The sequence below is a fragment of the Bactrocera neohumeralis genome, chromosome 6, assembly GCF_024586455.1.
Source record: "Bactrocera neohumeralis isolate Rockhampton chromosome 6, APGP_CSIRO_Bneo_wtdbg2-racon-allhic-juicebox.fasta_v2, whole genome shotgun sequence".
Classification (NCBI taxonomy): Eukaryota; Metazoa; Arthropoda; class Insecta; order Diptera; family Tephritidae; genus Bactrocera; species Bactrocera neohumeralis.
Genome location: NC_065923.1, coordinates 34,122,287 through 34,143,923, shown reverse-complemented (window position 1 = coordinate 34,143,923; position 21,637 = coordinate 34,122,287). Strand labels below are relative to the sequence as shown.

The window sequence follows — 21,637 nt, the reverse complement described above, 5'->3', positions numbered from 1 at the left end:
AATGATATCAATATAATAGGCGTACGCCAGCAGCTGTTCACTCGTATAGAATATTGTTTTTGTTTTTTTTTATATAATATATATATATATATATGTGACCTGGTCTACGAAAAGGGAGCTAACGTGCGAAAACTAGTTTTCTGGGAAAAGCTGTCAAAAATAATCGTCAGTTTTTCGTTATCTCATTAATTGTTCTCCTTTTTTGACACTTAAGCCCCCTTTACGTAGACCAGGTCACATATATATTTTTTTTATCAAAAGGGGATCTCTCATCCGAAGCTGATTTTTTCTTTTCAGTGGTAGTGGTTTTTACGTGGCGGGTCCCAAACCCAGCGCACAACCCTGGGGAGGGATGGTTTACCTACTCACTTTAACTCGCCTTCAAACGAATGTTTTTTTGGCTACCCAGAGGATACTTGGTCAAAGACCGGAAGTCGTGAGCTGCTTCAACCGTATTCAAATGAAAACGTATCTGGCTCCTCCCAAGTAATGGCGCTCAGAGAACTTTCCTCACTTGCATAACTTCTACACATGGCTCCAACCTTCAAATTTAATATATGATAAAAATAACTGTAGAAAGTAAGTAAGGAGATTACAAAAAAAAAAACAAGAAAAAACGTTAACTTCAGCTGCACCGAAGTTATAATACCCTTCACAGATGCCTTTATTTTAGTATAAAGGGTACAAAAAGATCTTTGTCTTGATACTTGTATTTTGCGATCAATGTGTACTTTACATATATTGTATAGTTGTCCGATCTGAATAAATTGTTCGGCTGCTTTCTGAAGCCGAAGACTTGAGCCCCTGATATATCAAGTTCGGTTCGGCTTAGATCAATATCTCAACAACGCGTATATACAAACGGACAGACGAACATGACTTAATATACTTATATGTATACACTTTATAAGATCTGTGAACTTTTCTTCTGGCTGTTACAAACTTTGTGGTAAATTTCATATTTCTGTTTGAGGGAAAAAATAATTCAAACTGGCAACCCCGAGCGCCAGCTTTTCTAATGTGGGAGGGGTTTAAGTATGTGGTAAACACTACGTGGTTCGCAGGTCATGGGATGTATAAGATCTGCCGAAGTTCACCGTATTTTCATACTTTTTTAACCAATATGGTTTTTACAGTATAATAAAAGGTAGTCGAAGTAAATCGTTATTTATGTTTTAACTTTTATTCTCAAAATAATCATATAAACTATAATTGAATTGTTCACGATACATAAGCAAATTAATTAGAAATATATATATATATATAAGTTTATATATTTATACTCGTATATATATACATTTATATTTTAGTTACGAGTATTCATGCATATTAGATAGAAATCAACAAAGTTTAATCTCTGCACGAGTCAATAAAAATCTCTCAATTCTTTAATGTTTATTTTACAATGAACCCAATTTTCGTGGAAGCCGTTTAAAATGTTTAAAAAATGAAAGATAAATAATAAAATGAACCCACCTGCCATCATATTTGGAAATCCGCTGCCTACGACAAAAGTCAATGGAGCAATAAGCGTGTTCATTGTTGCAAGCAATTTGTCCATGATGATAAATGGCAATACTTGCATACCCACCTTCAGATCTACATACATATTGATCTATTTAAAAAGCATTTTCGACGGAGAAACCATTAATTTTTCTTGAAAAGATTAACAAAAAATTAACACATTATTACAATATAAACGACGAAATGGGTATGAATTTAGTGAATAAATACATTATGTGTGTTTAATGCTTCACTAAAAGTGTGTCTGTATGTAAATCGGTGAATGATGAAACAAACAAAATCTGGAGGGATCGTCATCTGCATTGATGCGTTGTAAACTGAACATGAATATACAAAAATACACACCAATATTTATATCGCGTAACGTTTTCTCTAATGCCTAACTTTATATATATACATACACTGCTGGTCTTAGGTTAGACGCACCAACGTTTTGTTTTAATAAATGGTTATATTTATAATCATGCTTGTTCTTATTGTACAAAATGCTTTTATGACCATAGTTGGTTGATTTGCGAAGAAACAACTGTACACACGAAGATTCCAGAAATGTATAGTATATGGCAATCACGTGCGTTTTCGGTTGATCATTGACATAGACGCACATTACATTTCTTCGTCTTGCGTAAACACCTGCAGTTTTTTCTATTGAGAAAGTACTAAAAATAAGCAAATGAATTGTTTTCGAGCTACATTTAGAGGAAAAATGGGAAAAGCTAGTATTCTGAGCTTATTGGAACGTGAAAAAGTATACTTTTTTTTTACTCCTAAGGACTATCCAATCGAAATAGTGCCAAACAGATAAAACGTACCTCCAGAACCCTTGACAGATATTTAAAGGATCCAGAGGCATATGGAAAACATTTTAAGGAAAAAAGAGAGCAGTATCTGAACAATCAATACGCAAAATTGTTAGAATTGCTTGAAATTTTACTAAGTCCGCAGCTAAGGTTAAGGAATTAGCCAAAGTAAAGGCAAACCTTTCAACTGCTCAGCGTACAATCAGAAATGCAGAATACCTAAAGCGTTTAAAAATCAAGAAAAAACCTCCCTAAATGAATTACGCAAAGAAAAACGTTTTCGATGCGTGAAAGAATACGTGACATTCACTCTTCAATCTGGCACTTGACTTAATGATTGGCGTTCAGTTGTATTTACTTATGAAAAACGTTTTAATTTAGATGGCCCTGATGGTTTTCAATACTATTATCACGATTTGCGGAAAGATGACCTATATTTAAGTCGTCACCACAGCCGAGAAGGTGGAGTCATGGTGTGGGGTGCCATAACGTTTTATGGAACAACTGACTTGATTTTTATCAATCAGAAGATGAACGGCGATCGCTTCAAAACATCGTTGGAGTCCGTATTTCCAAAATTAAGCGATGTCTTTTTTTTTTTTGCTCAATTCCTTAGATTTTTCAACAAGACAGTGCTCCTATTCATAACGCTCGAGTAGTAAAGTCGTTTATTTCGAGTCAAAACGTTAATGTCATGACCTGGCCACCATATTCTCCAGATCTTAACGTAATTGAAAATGTTTGGGGCTGGCTAACACGGAAGGTATACGAAAGAGGAAAGCAATGCGAAGGTAAGGAAGCATTAACTGCAGCTTGGAGCGAGATTTCCTTGACCTACATACATAGATTCCCTGTATCATTCTATGAAGGACCAGATATTTGAAGTTATTACTAACAAAGGAGGAAGTACTCATTACTGAAATTATTTTTTTTTATTTCTAATAAATCAAATATTAACTCGAACTAAAAATTTAAGTAAAAAAAACGTTTCTTATGAAAAATTTAATATCCTAAGTGCGCCTATTCTAATGACCAAGAAAAGGCACCGTTTTTAAGTAGCTTTAAGAAAATGTTTGAAACACACAATTTTTGTTAAGTTTGAATAATCATTTGAATATTATATTGAAAGCATCATTAAGTACCCATGTTTTTGCATACCAACTTTTCTTTCATTCATCATTAAAATAATAAATATTTAAACAATTGTAAGTAAACGTGCGTCTAACCTAATGACCAGCAGTGTATGTATATACACACGCATATATAGACATATGTATGTATGTACATATACATATAGATGTTAGAATTTCGATCAGTTAACATTCATCGCCAATTTCCGCCTAAAGTTCGCATGAGCTCATATGAAAACATCAGCACCCCTGGCGTTTTTCTTTCTTTACTCAATGGTGAAAAGTTCTCAGCGAAGCGAGAAAATAGTGTTTTCTCTAACACTTGCTGTATAGTAAACATAAATGTATTTTTTCTTTTTCAAATGATACACATACGAAGTAAAAATAAAATTACTCTCAAGCGCTCAATTATTGCACAGTAATTTTCATATACAAACGTACTATTTGCTGTTATTACGTGTAGATGTGTTTTGATATACCCATACAGTCGTATGAAACAAAATATTAGCTTAATTTGTTTTTGCCGGCTTTTTGAACAGTGTTGCCACCTTTTATGAAATCAAAATATTTAGAGAATTTCTATACAAAACTCGCTTTCTGCACAAATCACGATCAGTATTTTCGACTAAAATTCTTTGATCTGACCACGCGATGAATTCATTTCCACTTGTTGCGTTTCTGGTTAGTCAGAAGGTTCGCTCATTAAGATGGGTTTTCTCTGGTAAAAAACAGCCTTTTTTAACAATATTTTTTCTCATATAAAAATTAAATATTTTTTTAGAATTTTTTATTGTTACAAACACGCGCTATTAATAAAGAAATTCTGAAATTTTTGAAAAAAAAATATTTTAAAGCCATGGCGACGCCATTTCAGGTGACCCCTCGAAAAAAAGATGCGCCCGCTTTGGCAGGATAACTCCTTACAGAATCATCTATCATTTTAGTTAAAACCTTATCTCGGCTATCCCCACATATTATACTTTCTGAATACTCTCAGAGCTGTAGAATCTGCATCTATACGGTCGACATTTTCGAGACCTAGTAGAAATTCTTCGCCGGAAGCAGACTTTGATTTGCTGAATAGCCCTCAGTTCATAACAAAGAGCAGTCAGGGAGAAGTATTGGCAACAACTCCAAGGCATGCACCAGGCCAACTTGCTAAGGGGTAGTTACCACATTTGCAGGTTAAAAAACTTTGTGACTGGGCACTGTAGTCTCAAGAAGCACCTATTCAACATGCGTATAACCTACTGTACAAACTGCCGGTTCTGAGACCTGGGGCGGGAAATTCTTGAGCTCCCGTTGCTTGATTGATCTAAGTATCCGATCGCAGAATACTAGAATTTAGCACTGTGCTGGTTTTATGTGATTCGTTGTGACAGAAAAGATGGCACAATAGACCTCCCAATTTCTATCTATCTATGATTTACTTTAGCACAATATTTATTTTATCAAACGTAAAATCTCAAGTCTTACCAGATTTCTAAGCTAATTTCAAAAGAGAAACATTTTTGTAGAACTTATAAGTTCCAATATATTTAACCTATCGATCGGAATGAAAAGGTATCACGGAGCTGCTCACCTTATAACCAATTTCTTTTTATTTAAGCTTAAAGAATTCTTATTAACTATTAGAACTCTTAAATTTTATTTCAAAAGTTAGGTAAAACTCCTGACTAAACATTTTTTCCTTGGTGAAAAATTTTGCTGCGACAACACTGTATTTGATTGGCTCAAATTACTGTTGGCCCTTTGTTTTTCTCAATTATGCATCTTCCAATATTTATTTCTTCCACACATGTGCTTACTTAGATACATACAGACATATTTATATTGTATTTGATCGATTAGTACGTTCAATTATGAAACTTAATTTGAAAATTCAATTATTACGGGTATTCACAATATCTTACATATAGTAAAAAATTAATAGAAAGTTTCTTCAAACTTTAATTGCGTTGTTGAGAAAATTTCGTATAAAAATGTTTGCATTATATACCACTTGGATGCGGATTCTGGTCATCAAGGTGAATGCCAGTACTCGACGACGGAGTCTCTCTCCCATCACAAACCCCCATACGAATTTGCGCTCCTTTATATTGTCACTGTAGTAAATGCCACAAGGACTTAATCGCTTCAGTCCTTGTCCCGTCCTTCGCATTTCTTGGACGGCGGTGATGTCAGCTTTGGTCTAACGAGGACATCAACCAGCTGGGAAGCGGAACCTTTCCAATTAAGGGTCGGACATTCCAGGTGCATGCCTTTAAATCATAATCCTTAACACGTTTGCAGAGGTCGCCATGAAAAGGGGGGTCACTTATACGAGACCGTTTTCTTCTTTTTTTTTACGCGACGGATTCCAGACCCAGCGCACAACCCTGGGGAGGGATGGTTCGCTTTCTCTCTTTAACTCACCTTCAAGCGGATGTTTTTCGGCTATCCAGAGGATATTTGGCCTGAAATCAGAAGTCGTGAACTACTTGACCCATATGTAAGATATTCGTTTTTGGCTATTCCCAAGTGAATGGCGCTCAGAGAGCTTTTCTCACTTGCGTGAAGCTCTATACATGGCTCCATCCTCCAAATTTGAAGAAGGTACTAAGTATCAGAAAATTTAAAAACAGTTTAAAGAAAGAATAATGAAAGTTAATTTCGTCGACGAAGATATAGATATCATTTATCAATATTTCCAAGATAGATCACTATTGATGATGTAGTTTATTCAAATTATAAACGTTTTGTTCTTTTTTAGCTTTTATTTTGGCAGTCGCTTCCGTATTTCCAATGTTTTTGTTAAACTTTACTTTGATAAGCTAATGAGCCATGGTCCTCAGCGATACCAGATGGAGTATCGTTACGTAGTAAATAAGGAGTAGTCATCCTTTAGGCTGCTTGTGCTTGAGGCGTATTTCAACAGGCTCTTCATATTCTTCAGATGAGTGCCGCCAACAGACTGTGACCATTGGAAATCCAGTTATGTTCCTACAGACTTTTCTATCAAGTCTCAGTATGAACTTTGTACTTTTTAGTTTTAACGCTTTACATATGACTTTTCCAGTTTTGCACCCAGTTCCATTGCTTTTTGATCTTCCTTGCCATGCTCCTGGGGTCTACTAATGTTGATCATATAGTATTTACCAATATATTGGGTAGTCGAAAAAGTCTTTTCGTATTTTGCCAATAGATGTCGTTGCAGTCGTATATCACCAGTGCTACCGATCACATTGTGTCATACCATATTAGTGTTGGAAAGGTGCGAATTTAAGCTTTATTTAACAAAAAAAAATTCAATTCGGGGAAGTTGAAAAAAAATTACAGCTGTTCAAAAATGAGTGAAAATAATGAAGAAATTCACTATAATTTGAAATATTTGTATAAAAAATGGAAAAATGCCATGCAAGCCACCAATGAAATTGTTGAAGTTTACGGAGCTGTATCAGCCGTGTAGCACAACTGTGGTTTGCTCGCTTCCGTTCGGGAAATTTCTAAATTTCGATTTACACTGATGGAATAATGTCTCTAGCGGAAAAATGGCAAGAGTTGTCGACCAAAATATGTCCCATTTGTTTATATATTTATTATTATAAATATAAAAAAATAAGTTAAAATTTGATTAGAAATACGAAAAAACATTTTCGACTACCAATATAAAATCAACAAATCACTAAGAACTTCAAAATTAACAAATAGAAGTTCGATTACTAGTTAAATATTTATACTCGCACATTTCAAATACATATAGACACATATACATAACTTATATATACATATACATTATTTGTTAGCCCATTATGTCTTCGCAGTAAATTGAGGGCATAGTGAATTACCATATGTTTTGTAGATTATTATTCAGTGCTTTTTAATAAGTACAATTTTGTATTGTTTTTTCTCTTTTGCACCGAAAATTTGGTTTTTGGTTCATATACATATGTATGTTTGACTTTTCATTTTTGTTTCCGACTCATTTTCGACTTCGCCATCACATTGTGCTTTTGTTTGTATTCCGACAAGGGGCGATCTCAATCTATACACCTAGCGTTTGCCATTTTCAGCCGCTGCCTTTTGTTGACGCTATTTGTTTGGCTTTGCCGTCAACGTAGTGCTGCTGGTGATCATTATTCGCCGTACAATTTCCAATCTTATTTCAAAATCCGCTGCGAAACGGTTAGCATTCGAAAAATATAGCGCGTATTTTCGGTGCACACTTAGTCTATTGAGTGAGAATATTTCGTCAAGTCTATTCGGTGATTTATCTTCATAATCGTTGTGTGTGTGTATTTCGTACAGAATTGCGCTATTTTCGAAAATTATATTATTTTCTTTCATTATAAGCTGAATTTCTTGTGTTTTTCTATTTTCCGCATTGCGGTGTTCTGTGTCGGCATTAGTTTGTTAGCGGCTTAAAGCGCCAAAGTGTGACAGTTTTATAGGAAAATCGTGATCGGTGGAGCACATTTCGCCATGCGTTTTTTATATACTTTCTTCAAACTTGCATAGACATTAGTGTAAGAACTGCTCATCAGTCGTCCAAGTCATTTTATTTGTGAAAATGTGCGCGTTCGCGTCAAAACATTTGGGCAGTTGAGAAACTGCACTCCTTATATACATACGTACATATGTATATACCAATATATATCGATATCGTTTTAATAAAGTATATCATTTCTAAACATTTGTATATTGAAATATAAGGAGTTCTGCACGAGAGTGTAATTGGTTTTATGTGCAATTCTATTGCTAATGGTGCAAACAAAACCGCAATTTATAAAAGTGTAAAATATTGAGTTCTTACTAAACATAAGAATATTTGAAAATTTTCTGTACAAAAGTCCAGCTAAACAAGTGCTTCATATATTGTATATACATATATTAACATCTGTGTATTTGAAAGTACAAGCCAATTAAATATAATTCATATTTTATATATATAAATAAAAACTAAATAAAAATTAAATTTTCCAAAAAATTATAATCAGACAAAATATCACTTAAAAATATAAAAAACCTATAAAGAATTAGGCAGGAGCAAACTGAAATTGAATGAGCCCAATGAGTGGCCTACGGCAGCAATTGAAGGTAAGAAAGTCCACACATTTATTATGCCCTCAACAAGGTGTAAGTGTTTGCGACTTAGTTTGTAACTAGAGAAGGAAACGTCGACTATTTAAAATACATAAATATGTATATAAATGAATATTATCCCGAACTAATCCCGCAGTTTTTGAGAAATTGAAATTTTGTTAACATTCTTTTCCTCCCAAGAATCTGCTCATTTGTTAGAACCGCTGATATCGGACCACTATAGCATTCCATACAAACTGGACTACTTAATTGATATTGAAGATTTTGTGCCCCGAAATTATTAAGTATGCCACTATCATTACGTAGTATTTGATTGAAATCAAATTTTTATATGGAAAACCGTTTCATTTGACGAGATATATTCACGAAATTTGGCATGGGCTATTGTTTAAGGCAATAGTGTTTAGATCGGAGGACTATAGCATAAAGCTGATATACATACTGAACGATTGAACGAGCAAAAACTTCGAAAGATTTCACCAACAAAATCATTCGCCATAGACTGTAACAGTTGGTGCCAGATCCGGAGTATAAGTTGGATGCATAGAGCATTCGAACCAAGTTCACGGAGCTTCTGTGAGTCACTATCGTTATATTCGGTGAGATATTGTCCTCATGAAGTAGAATTCCTCTCCTTTTGACCAAATCTGGCCGTTTCGGAGCGGTTGCTTCATTTAGACGGTTGAATTGTTGGCGGTATCTTTGTTTTATTGGTTTCAAACGGAATCCTCGTGCAGCTTTTAGTTCACGAGCAATCGGAACCGCGACGAGATTGTTACAATTTAACATAAGATCTAACAATTATGCGCACCTTATTAGCCGTCTGGCTTGCGTTTTCGCCTTTATCGAAGAAAATCTGGTTCTATTTTAGGGTAGGTAGTGTATATCGGAGTTATCATAGTTTTAAAGTGGAATTAAAACCTTTTTACTGGTTAATGCTCGGAATAATCGATTGTTGGTTCGTTTTTGAACGTAATACAGGTATGCCCAAGACGTAGTTTGGCGTATTTCACCATTTACCAAATGCATAATACTTCGTTTACTCGTGGATGTGCAGTTCCAATGGAGATTCCAACTCTAGTGTAAGGCATATCAATAGCTTGATCAATGTACCATTCTTCTTCAAACATTTTTCAAAAGTGAAAAACTCACAAAAATAAATAATAAATATTAACGTCTTGCACTCGAACTAGGAATACGCGACATGGTTTTTTGCGAACAATTTTAGTCGAGTCTATCAGAGTTCTTAAAAGCTTCGATAATAAAAGTTAGTACGGCTTTGTTCATCAAAGCTATGATATATACATATATATTTTAGGGAGCGTAGTTCTGAATGCAAAGTTAAAGGGGAGCACAAAATAATAGCGAATATTTGGACCCCAGTACCTACATATAGTTGACTTCTTACCGAAAATATCGGTCAATGAATAGGATATACATTTGAAATTCTGAGACAATCCGGGTGTCTTTATACCGCATATATCGGCCAATATGTGAGTTATCTCAATGAAAATGAGAGAGCGTGTTTCACTCATAACAGTGAACCTTTGTGTCTAAAATAGATACATTTTAGCGAAAACTTTACCTTGTCTCCATAAAACTGATATCAGCACTTTCGAATATCCGGCTGACATTACTCCAAATGGTTGGTGATGGATGATATGTGAGGCACGTTAATGAATCTCTCGGACTATTTTAATAGTATGTGGGCAAAAATATGTAAAAGCGCGTCAATACTACACCAACCCCCATATATTACCCCCATATATTACATGTAATGTATTTTCGTTTATCAAACAAGCCTTATGTCGAATATGTCGGTTAGTTAATGCTGCTTGCTTGGATTCCGATCCTCTGGTTGACCTCTTTCACCTTAAGTTATTTCCCTGGCTTTGATTCTTGTAAGTTGCAAGAGTATAAAATGTTCGGTAGCACCCGAATTTAGCGCTTCCTTACTTGTTTTATAATGAAATATTTTGTTTACATTAAATTGATCTTTTTTATTCAAAGTATGCTTTGTTTTAACTTTTCAAAAATTTAACTTTAACATTCAAAAACCAAATTTCCATCGACATGTTTCTTTCATGAATTCCATTTTATAATAACTTTGTGATGACGGTCACGAAAAATATAGAGGATCACATAGCACGTTTCCGTTATGAAAAATATCTCATAAAATGTTAAGTCTCTCAATTGAGATTGAAGGTGATCTAAAATTTTGATGTATAATATGGAGGATATTAAGCAGTATGACACCACCATCCCCGGAACAACACATTTATAATTGTTCTCGACGATGTAAACGATGAATATATGGTGTATATCTGCTCTATATTAAACTAGAATCTCATAAATCATTGTAGGATTCAAACTATTTTAATATAATTATTGCATTACAGTTCCCATTATTTACAGGGAACATATTTGTAAAGATTTAACTATTATGCATATGGATCTCAACTGTTTTTCCTTATGTTTGGCACAATATTGCAATCAATTGATTTATTATAAGACATTTGTACAAAAAACGATTTTTCCTTCTATCAGATAGAATTCTTTGATCTCTTATACATACGTTAATGTATGAAAGCATACATATGTAAGTATATATCATTCACAGAATATTATAATGTGAATGTGTGAATATGCGACAGCCAAACTGAAAACTTTGATCGTGCTAATTTAAAGTTTAATCAAATGGCTTTTAGTTATTTACTTAAATTCCAAACGGCTTAATGTGCTTACTTACTCTTTATTTCTGCCTTTTCACACATTTTAAAACTGTTAATTTCGCATTGGTATTTTAGACATTGCTTTTTACCATCTAGCCTTCAACATTGCAGTTCTCACGCAAATATAAAAACGTTTCCACAATATTTAATGAGTAAACAAATAAAAGTTAGAGTTTTTTTGCCGTAGGAATGACCTTAACCTTACATTCTAACCGAAGTCATTGGTTTCAAAAGAGCTTTACCCTGTGTTTAATTCAGTATCACTCAATCCAGCTTTGTCTAAAAATGGAGTTGAAGAGAATAACACAGGAAAAACGTTTTGGGTTATGGACATTCTTTGCCATTTATTTCTTAAATGTTGACGACGGCCATGTCTCATAAGGTCCATTCATTGAGTCTAATTTTCGATGATTCAAGCATTTCAACTGGTAACTGGCGTATGACACGCGTGATGTTTTTCTGCAAGGCCTGAATTGAAGTGGGTTTGTCGGCATAGACTTAAGACTTTACATATCCCCAGGGAAAAGTCTATTGGTGTGATATCACAAGATCTTGGTGGTCAATTGATCGGCCCAAAACGTGAAATTATCAGCTCACCGAAGTGTTCTCTCAACAAATCCATTTGATCCATCAATTAATGCGATGTGTGGGAAGTGGGCGGTCTTGTTGAAACCAAATGTCGCCGAGATCACGAACTTCAATTTTAGGCACAAAAATAGTCGGCTATCATGGAGCGATAACGGTCGCCATTGACGGTTACGTTCTCACCGGCATCCTTTTTGAAGAAATATGGACTGATGACTCCAACGGCTCACAAACCACACCAAACCGTTTTGTTTTCTGAATGAAATAGCAGCTCGTGAATCTCTTCAAGTTGCTCTTCGTCCCAAATGCGGAAATTTAGCTTAGTTCGAAATCGGTTCGACGATTCTGGAACTTTTCGAGAGCTCATAGAGGGGGGGGAATCCCCAATATTAGTCGCCTTTAATAAGAAATATTCTGAGATGCTTAGGATACACCCGTTTTCACCCAATACCAAGAGTTTTCGTAATCCTGCAGAATTGAACTTAAACTCGTTTCTCAATATTGCCTTTCCTTCCAGAAAAGGGTTGGCAATGGTATGAACTAGCCAGAACCGGCATCACTTTGCATTTAGACCACGGTATACAGGAAATTTATATGCCTCTGGATATTTATTGATATATTTATAATCGACAAACATGTTATAAATATAGCGGTTTCTCGATGGAGGCAATACCTAACTTCTTCAACAGGAAGACAAATTTAATATGAATGGAATATGGTCCGCACATGCCGATTATTAAACGTCAAAAGGAATGACATAAGAGCTCTGGTAGGAGTACTAACAGGTCATTATATAATTGGTGGATATGTGAACTAGAAACTAGGAACATCATGTACTGACTAATGTAGAAGCTGATAGCAGGGAAAGTAAATCTTCGTATAGAAAAAAAACGCAAGTATCGGTCGAGGGTTTCTTGACTTTTTGTACCGATGGATGAAAGAAACTTATAATGATCTGACGCAATTATGTTGGTTATTCAATTTTTCCCAATGATATGCATTATGTTGCTAAGCCGCTCTTATAACTTATTGCTCCATTAGAATACTTTAAACTCAGTGACGTCATTGTTGAAGGAAATTCCCATGAAGAACGAAAACAAAAACAATTCGAAGAAAAAACATAAAAAAATATATAAATAATAACATTTAAAATCAATTTGTAAATACACTTACTGCTTTATAGACAATGCCTACACAGCCATAGAGATATTGAAATTCAAAACACACTCAATCGTGTTCATTTCACACGTTCATGGCCACAATGTCTGTTTACTTTACATATTGGCATAAATAAGCAGCAATAGCCGCATATGAGTCAAACGTGCATAAATTTGTATATTCAGATATGTACTAATGACTTGGCGCATCACCTTATCTAAATATCTAATTAACCAATTAACACATTAAATCGAATAATCCGAAGGCGCAATATGATTTGGAAAATTCAAAGCGATTCATTAATAATCACGATTAAGACAAAATATTGTTGTTTCTTATTGTTAAATAGAATTAGAATGGAAGTGTGGAGTTTGCAAATGTTACTGTAAACATATAGCACTTGCACGATAATGCCTTATATACGATCACTAATTGTTCTAAATTTAAACATAAGGTGATATATAATAAAAGCGCGTAGATTTCGTTTAATTTAAAAAATGCTCATTTCTTGTCAAAAATTGATTTTATTACTCCATATACTTATGTGTATACATACATAGGGTCACCATCAAAAAATATGTCGATTGCGATAACTTTTACACAGTTTCGGCATTCGGGTGATTATTCTCTTCAGAGCCCCTATTCAGTAAACGAATTTTTTTTTTTCAATTTCCGAATAAAAAACAGGAGTTCTAGAAAGCAAAAAAAACTTTCAAAATGTGATAAAAAGAAAGTCACTCACTGTTGAAAGATGAGCGTCTTAATATTAACATTAAGAGGTGCCTCGTCGATTTTTCGAATGTCAAGAATCGATTCTTAATCGACTTCGACTACTGAAGATCGATTCCGAAAAATCGATTCGAGTAGAATTCGATTAATCCGTATTAAGAGCTCATCTTTTGAGTGATAGTTCAGTGAATTAAAAGCTGATCCAAAAAACATTTTCGAAAGTTTTTATTTTTAACTAAAAATTTTCAGCGTTGGTGAAAAAAAAGGTTGTAATTCACTTTTATCAAAAACACAAGCCTACGAGTGGTACAAAGCCTTCAAAGACGGTCGAGTGATCGTTGAACAATGACACACCCTCTTAATATTCATATGTATGTATATCCTAAAGTGGGCCGCCGTGGTGTTGTGGAGGAGTGGTATAAGCACCGAAGTTAGTTTTGTTATGTATTTCGGAAAGCTTCAAAATTAATGATGACATACTTTATTAACAAATGTTTTACTATATCAAGATATTTTTATAAAAAGAAAATGACTTTTCACGCATGAATTCATTAAATTGCCCTCGTTTGCAAAACTGTTGACGAATTTTGTTTATATTGTTTATATTTTCAAGGTAAACAAATATTATGTTTTAGAGCTTTTGAGTTTTTGCCAAAATTATGCTTTTTTTATTATTGCTCAAATGAGTTTATTAAAAAACAAGCGCAAAGAAAATTTTATAAATACGGATTTTGCAAAACAAAAAAATAATACATTTTTGTTTACATTGCACGTAAAAAGTCTTTGAATTCCTTTTTATTTTGTGTGTTTATTTAATTTAATTTCATTTAATTTTTTGTTTTAGTTGTTTTTACTGCTCGATCACTTTATTATCCATACAAGAATACAATATAAATTACAAAAAAATAAAAATAATTTTTATAATTTTAAAATACTGCGTCACGACACAAGCAAATTCAGTTATTTTCTATTCTTCACACGCGACGCGAAATGCGATTTAAAATGTTTTTATGAGTTATTAATTTATTTACGCTTTATTTGAGTATATATGATTTAATGTCGAACAAAATGTAGAAAAAAATTTAAATTCAGCGCGTTTGTTTGAAAATTTATTGAAATTTATTCGCTCAAGCATGAGTGGTTGGACGCTTGCAGCGTTAGAGAACAACACACAGTCTACCTAGTCAGTCACTTGTCTATGTCAAGGTGCCAAAAGAGCTTTTAACTTCGCTTGTTAATAAATCAAAACATTTGATTAGCTCATTTGTAGCATGTACAGTTTTATGAGCGTCTTGTATAAATTGTTTTTATCGCCATTGTAGACGAAATTGAAATTTTCGTGTTTTCGATGTTTACAAATGCAACAGACAGTCTTCCTTTTTCAGCGCCAACAACATTTTATACGTACATACACACACAAAATACCATTGTTGTGCTACATGAACTGATACAGCATCGTCTTCGTGAACTTCACAAGATTCATTGGTGGCTTGCGTGGCATTCGTATATAAAAATTTCAAAATATAACGAAAGACATCTATTGATAAAATACGAACAGACTTTTTCGACTACCAATATTTTATAGACCTTTGCAAGACAACTCTTCAGGTTGAGGTGGGAAGTAAACCAATGTATATGCAATTGCTTGTCAGCAACTCGATTTACTTGGTGTCGAGTCTTGAGAAATAATTAAATTATACGACAAATATGTAGTGTACAATAAGCATGCACATTTGCAATTTAGTTGACTAAAATAAATTACTCTATTGCTTTCCTCATTGGCGACAATGCCAATTAATTTATTAGAAGACGAGACAAAAATCTTAAACCCGCAATTAGTCAAAATCTCAAATGTTTACTACAGAAATTTCAAAAAAAAAGTATTTTAAATACTTAAATGTAAAAATAATTTCGCTAAATATAAATACACGAGCAGAATATGAAATGCTAATTTTGCGCTTAAACAAATTGAATCTGTTTATACCCAATGTACAATCGCATTTGTATAATGAATTATAACGTGGCAAGGCAGCTAAGCTGATACAACTTTTAAAGACGTTTTCTCGAAATTTTATTTCACAAATCCGACGTGTACAAATCGTTTACCAAGAAGATCGATATCGCACATATCCACCTGAAGTTTTGACTGTAGCTTCACAGCAACCGTTTCTAGAAAACTCCTTAGCATATTGTTGTTACCATTACAACTGTTTTATACCCTGATCAGGAATGATTAAGTTTGCCACGAAGCTTGTAACATCCAGCAGGAAACACCGGAAACCCCATAAAATATATACTATAAGTGATCAGTATAACTTTTCTATTAGATGAGATATATTCAGGAAATTTGGCACGACAATTGTACAAAGCAACGGTATAGTCATCGAAGAAATTGTTCGGATCGATCTAATATACCATGTAGCTGTCATACACACTTGTCGAACAAAATCAAATCCGTCGATGGAAGTCTTTTTTATTTGACGAGATCTTCACGAAACTTGGCATGGATTACTGTCTCAAGCAACGGTATAGTCACCGAAGAAACTGTTCAGATCAGACTACTATAGCATATAAGCAACGGCATAGTCACCGAAGAAACTGACTAATATAGCATATAACTGTCATCCAAACTGACCGCTCAACATCAAGATAATCTTTTTATATACTTTTATACTAAAGGCTGATACATTTCGAGGTTCCTTCTTATGAAAAGAAAAAACATAGACACCTCAAATTTATTGGAGAATGTTTATTATCATTAGAAAGAACATTAGTTGGCATTTATTTTTTGAAGATGTACGTCTCAGATAGTTCATCCGTTGAGTCTAATTTTCGATGACGCGTTCGAGCTTTTCGACTGGTAACAAGCGTATAACACGCGTAATGTTTTGCTCCAAGACCTGATCGAAGTGGAATTGGCCACATAGACTTTAGACTTTATATATCCCCACAGAAAATCGAATGGTGTCATATCACACGGTCTTGATGACCAATCGACTTGGAACATTTCAAGAGCCTATAGAGCAATGTCTCTTAAGAAGGTCGAGCGGTTTCAGTTCCTCCACAACTTGTACTTGTACGCGTTTGTACGCTTTGTATTCGCTACAACAAAAAACGCCAAATGACTAGATTCGATACGTGCACAGTGAAACGCAAGAGGGTCTATCTATCCACATTAGAGACGATATATATTACCTTACTCATTCAGAAAGCATTTGTTTAAGCGATTCAGATTCTTCTTAAACTATGGCATAGTTTTTTTGTGTATTAATATGTATGTATGTAAGTAAAAAGAGGCATGTGCAGATATTTAAAATTATATATTATGTGCAAAACCCGTGACTTCTGAGACGTGCTACGCCATGACTATGACAATGAAATAGCGAAATTTCACTCCCACGGCTAATAATGACGAAATTAAATTATTAACTTTTTCAAATTTTTGGCTGCCAAATGTAAAAAATTGCGGACGCTACTTAACAAATTGTTTACTCAACGATTCGCATATTATAATTCGCTTAAGAATTTGAAAAATGTTTAAAGTAATTTTTAGAATTTTGAGCCAAAATTGCAAAACAAAACTTTAAAAGATTTTCGAAAATATTTTGCAATAAACACAAGTTGTTTCAATCACACATGCTCACTAATAATGCGATATATTTGTCTAAGGTTCGCAGTATTTGTTAAACCCAGTGCATAAGGCCGCAGATTAATGAAATTCACTTTTAAAATTTAATTCGGTGATTTATACATTATAAATAGATCGAAAAGAAAATGTTCTATAATAACCTCTATAGCAAACGACTACAATCTCACAACTCAGAAACACCTGTTGGTTGTTTGAAACGCTCAAATTCATTTGTGCTACATGTACATACAAGCGTGTATGTATATGGCTATGTATGGTTAAGGGATCAGGGTGATGAGGCTTCGATTTGTTATTCGGATGTCTGAAACTTGCTACCACTCTCCCTTAGATTTGGACCATTGTTATGTTCATAAAAAATGTTATTTACAAGCACATTTAGAAACATATTTGGTACTTCTGTAAAGTTCTGTATTACAAATTCCGCAATTGAAGAAATAAACTTCTGTAAACATATTTATCACCTTGAAATGTTAGGGAACTTCATTTGCTGTTTTGAAATTTTTTATTAAAATATATAATTTCTTCCTTTTTCAGATGCTGGGAACAGCATTGCTGGGGAAACGTACCACAAAGGTAAGCGTAACAGTTATGACTAGATACGTATTATGAAAATAAAAATCAAATAAGAAATATACATATTTTTGTTGTTATATTTAATAAATTCATTCTTTAAATTATTTACTTGCAGTCTGTGAAAAAGAAACCATTTACAGAAGTGGAAATAAGAGGTGAGCGCAAACTATTTACCTTCCATATTTAATGATAGAATATTCGTACCGTAGTTATCATTTGAAGGCAGTTTTAAGTTCTTAGTACCCAATTCTATTAATTCACTGGAAAGGAAATCACTTTTTATATACGTATAGTTAAAATAAATCTATTTTTTATTATAGCTAAGATGACCCGATTTTTGTCGAATATACACTGCGTTGTTCGATAACTTATTGCATTTTGATAACGTAGAAGCGTTCTTCACTGATCTAATGATAGATGATTTAATTATTAACAGTACTATATAAATATATGTTAAGGATTTGGCCGCAGGGGAACAGCTTTTAGTAGATGATTTCCTGGAAGGTACCAATAAACACAGAGAAGAACTTTAAAGACCGTCAATCTTGGCCTGACTAGCATTTGTATCACCTCACCACGTTCGTTTTCATTTGACATTGTCGTAAATTATACTATTGAGAGCCTACATCACGGTCAGTTGCGACGTTTTCCATTATTTTATTGATACCTATTTTCTAAAATTGGATGTGCAGAATGTGGTACAGGGTTTGTCCGGAAAGTAATAGGACTGAGTCGATTTAAAAAAATTTATTGAACCAATCGTTACAATTCTTAAAAAAACATCAAAATAGGCACCTTCTTCGTCTATGCAGCGCTGTCCGGACTATTTCCGAGGTGCATGCTGCTTAGATCCTCTCTGTCATCTTAAAATGCTTGCCTTTCATCGGGATCATACATGTTCAAATTTTCTTGGTACACACACTGGTCGTCAGTGACTACTTTTGGAACCATCTTCGCGCACACCTTGCGCATGCTCAAGGGATCACAATGTCATGAACTGCAGATTTTGATAAATTTAACATCTGGGCAGTTAAATGAATATTTAATTGACGGTCTGATTTCAAAACTTTGCGCACACGAGACATATTGTCGGTGTTTGTCGAAGCTGCAGGTCTCCCAGCACGGTCTTCATCAGCGACGGGTCTTATTTTTTACGCACGGGCATAAAAAGTCACTCGGTGCCAGGATTATACGGTGGATGACTTATCAAATCCATATTGTTAGTGCTCAAAACTGCAGTTGTTTTAGTCGATGAGTGAAAGCTCGCATTGTCGTGCTGAAGAGTGGTCCCTCTTCGGCGGTCGCTGTTCCTCATTTCTTGAAAGCAACTCTGACAAACAAAATATTGTGTGTCACTCAGAATGCAATGTTCTGTACTGTACTAGTAGTACATGTCCAGTTTTTATTTTATTAAACAGGCAACCATTTGTTTGGAAGTGCTTCGTGCGTGAACAACTTTTGTTGGATTCGGCCCATCTTGAAACGCATATACGGTCGACTGTTGTTTACTTTTCCAAAAAGGCCTGATGCCACCGAAACACACCACTTTTTGCCAAAGCAACATCTGATTAAGCCTGCTTGATCATATCAAACATCTCTGTCGCAGATTTACCGAGTTTCACAAAGAATTTAATCGCGTACCTCTGCTCTAACGAACGTTGCATTTTCGGCTTGCACCACTCACAGAAACACGTCGCGCGAAAATGTTTGTCTTGAACCTTCAGGTGCTCGGAGACAACTGACCAGCCGCTCGTTAGTTAGCTTGGAACGCCTTCTACTGAATCCAGTCGGTGCGTGCACGCTCCGCAGTACAGTCGCGGCGGAAGAAAATCAGTGCTATTACTTTCCGGGCAAACCCTGTAAATAATTTTTTATGTTAGTCAGATGTTCATACAATATTGAATGCTGGTCTAATGCCTACAGTTGTCTCAATCTCACGATAGCTAGCATGACGATCTTGCAAATCAGTTTGCGCACAGCGTCAATAGCCCCGGAACAAATACTGATTTTGGAAACCTTCTCGAAATTCAACTTCGTTTGGAGTCACCATACCATCGTTTAACACTGATCTTTGATGGAGCTTCATCGCGAAATATTGAATTAAATAGATCGATGTACTGCTGATTAGACTGATTGTAAAAAAGTATTATCGCAAAAATGTTCGCGATTTAATTCCATTTTTTGACCGAAATTAATATTTCAAGTTACTGTAAACAACACAAGTAGCGGCCATAGGTCAAAACCACCTGAGTATGTATAACATTAAAAATTTTAAACTTTACGATAAAGTCGATTGCAACACTACAGTTGCCAAATCCTGAAATATAAAAGACAATCTACGTAAGAATTATTTGCTGTGTTTTCCTTTATTGAAATAAAAAATTAACTAAACTAAAATGTGCAGTAATTAAGAACGTTGCTATATTTTTCAGTAGGTGCCAAAACAATTTAATTGATAGATAAAGTTGAGTTTGATAGTTAATTGCCGAAAAAAGGTAATGTGATACCAAAGAAAGCTAAAAATCGTCCCATTATGCTCGCACTTTCGCACTCTTGTCTATAAATAATAACTGCATCCATGTTTTTGATGCTATGCTACAGCTATTTTTAGCCTATTTACCGTTCTCTACTTATGCTGCGGTTATTCACACCACATTTAAATTGTTTCGCACATATTTTGTCAACTTTCGCTTTTATCTTTTTTTCTTTCATTAAAAATATTTACCCATTAGAATTAAAATAAGAATAGCACCTCTGCAGCAAGTAAATGTCGTTGTTGCGTATACGTCTAGTACCTCAACGAATTTTGAGCGCTTTGACCGGCTATGTAGCTGTCATCGGCTTGCACAACTATTTTCGAGCATTTATGCTTATTATAAGTGCCGTAAGTGTGAGTATGCGCTTGTTGATCGATCGCGGTGTGCTGTGATTGCGTTGCCTATTCGCGGCTTGTGTACATTTGTATATTTTTAGACGTTGCACTAAATTTGAAATATTTTTTTCGTACAGCGTAGTTGTTCACATAGTGTTCCTAGCGCTTGGTTGGCTGATTGTCACAAGAGTTATTATGTCACGTGATAAATTTAGCACTGCATCGCCTGCTGTAAGCCAAACGATGCGCGATGCCTAGCGCTGGCAGTTGCACCAAGTGAAACGGTGAATATATTGCTTATACATATAAAACTGCATGAACCACCATACAGCGTGTACACATATATTTCTATAATTACTCTTCGTTCCTGCCAACATTGTGTTGTGACAGCGGTAAATGATTAGCGAAGGCATTCATTTATGTACGATTACACACAACGGCGGTAAGCACGGTTGATGACTTTACATATGCTTGAAATGGTTGAAGGTGATCTAAATTAATATAAGTAAGTACTTACTTAAACTGATTACAAATCTTGTTCTGAAATTAAGCTTATTAGTGAATATTATACATATAATTTAACTTCAATTCAGTTTCCTATGAACTTTGTAAAGCCCTGAAGAAAACAGAGAAGACTCTAAGAACTATTTACTATATAAATGATCAGTGTGATGAGCTGAGCGGGCTTAGCCATGTCCATCTATCTGTTAGTAAGTATACATATACGGCAACTAGTCCCTCAATGCCGATCTGTTGGTATCGCCAATATCGGACTCTTATTGGATAAATCAGTTGTCATATAC

General features: G+C 34.6%; 1 protein-coding gene across 2 annotated transcripts in view; it reads left to right on the top strand.

Annotated features, from left to right (window-relative positions):
* LOC126761376 (calcium-binding protein E63-1) overlaps positions 1-21,637 on the top strand; it is a 147,215-nt gene that overhangs the window by 22,238 nt on the left and 103,340 nt on the right. Inside the window, exons 1-3 of one of the 2 annotated variants that reach the window (XM_050477479.1) lie at positions 8,435-8,530; positions 17,924-17,962; positions 18,078-18,117. In XM_050477479.1, coding sequence (XP_050333436.1) covers positions 8,495-8,530; positions 17,924-17,962; positions 18,078-18,117 — 115 coding nt within the window. In that variant the 5' untranslated portion in view covers positions 8,435-8,494. Of the gene's footprint in view, positions 1-8,434; positions 8,531-17,923; positions 17,963-18,077; positions 18,118-21,637 lie in introns of those variants that run through there. The other variant, XM_050477480.1, reaches the window with a different exon arrangement.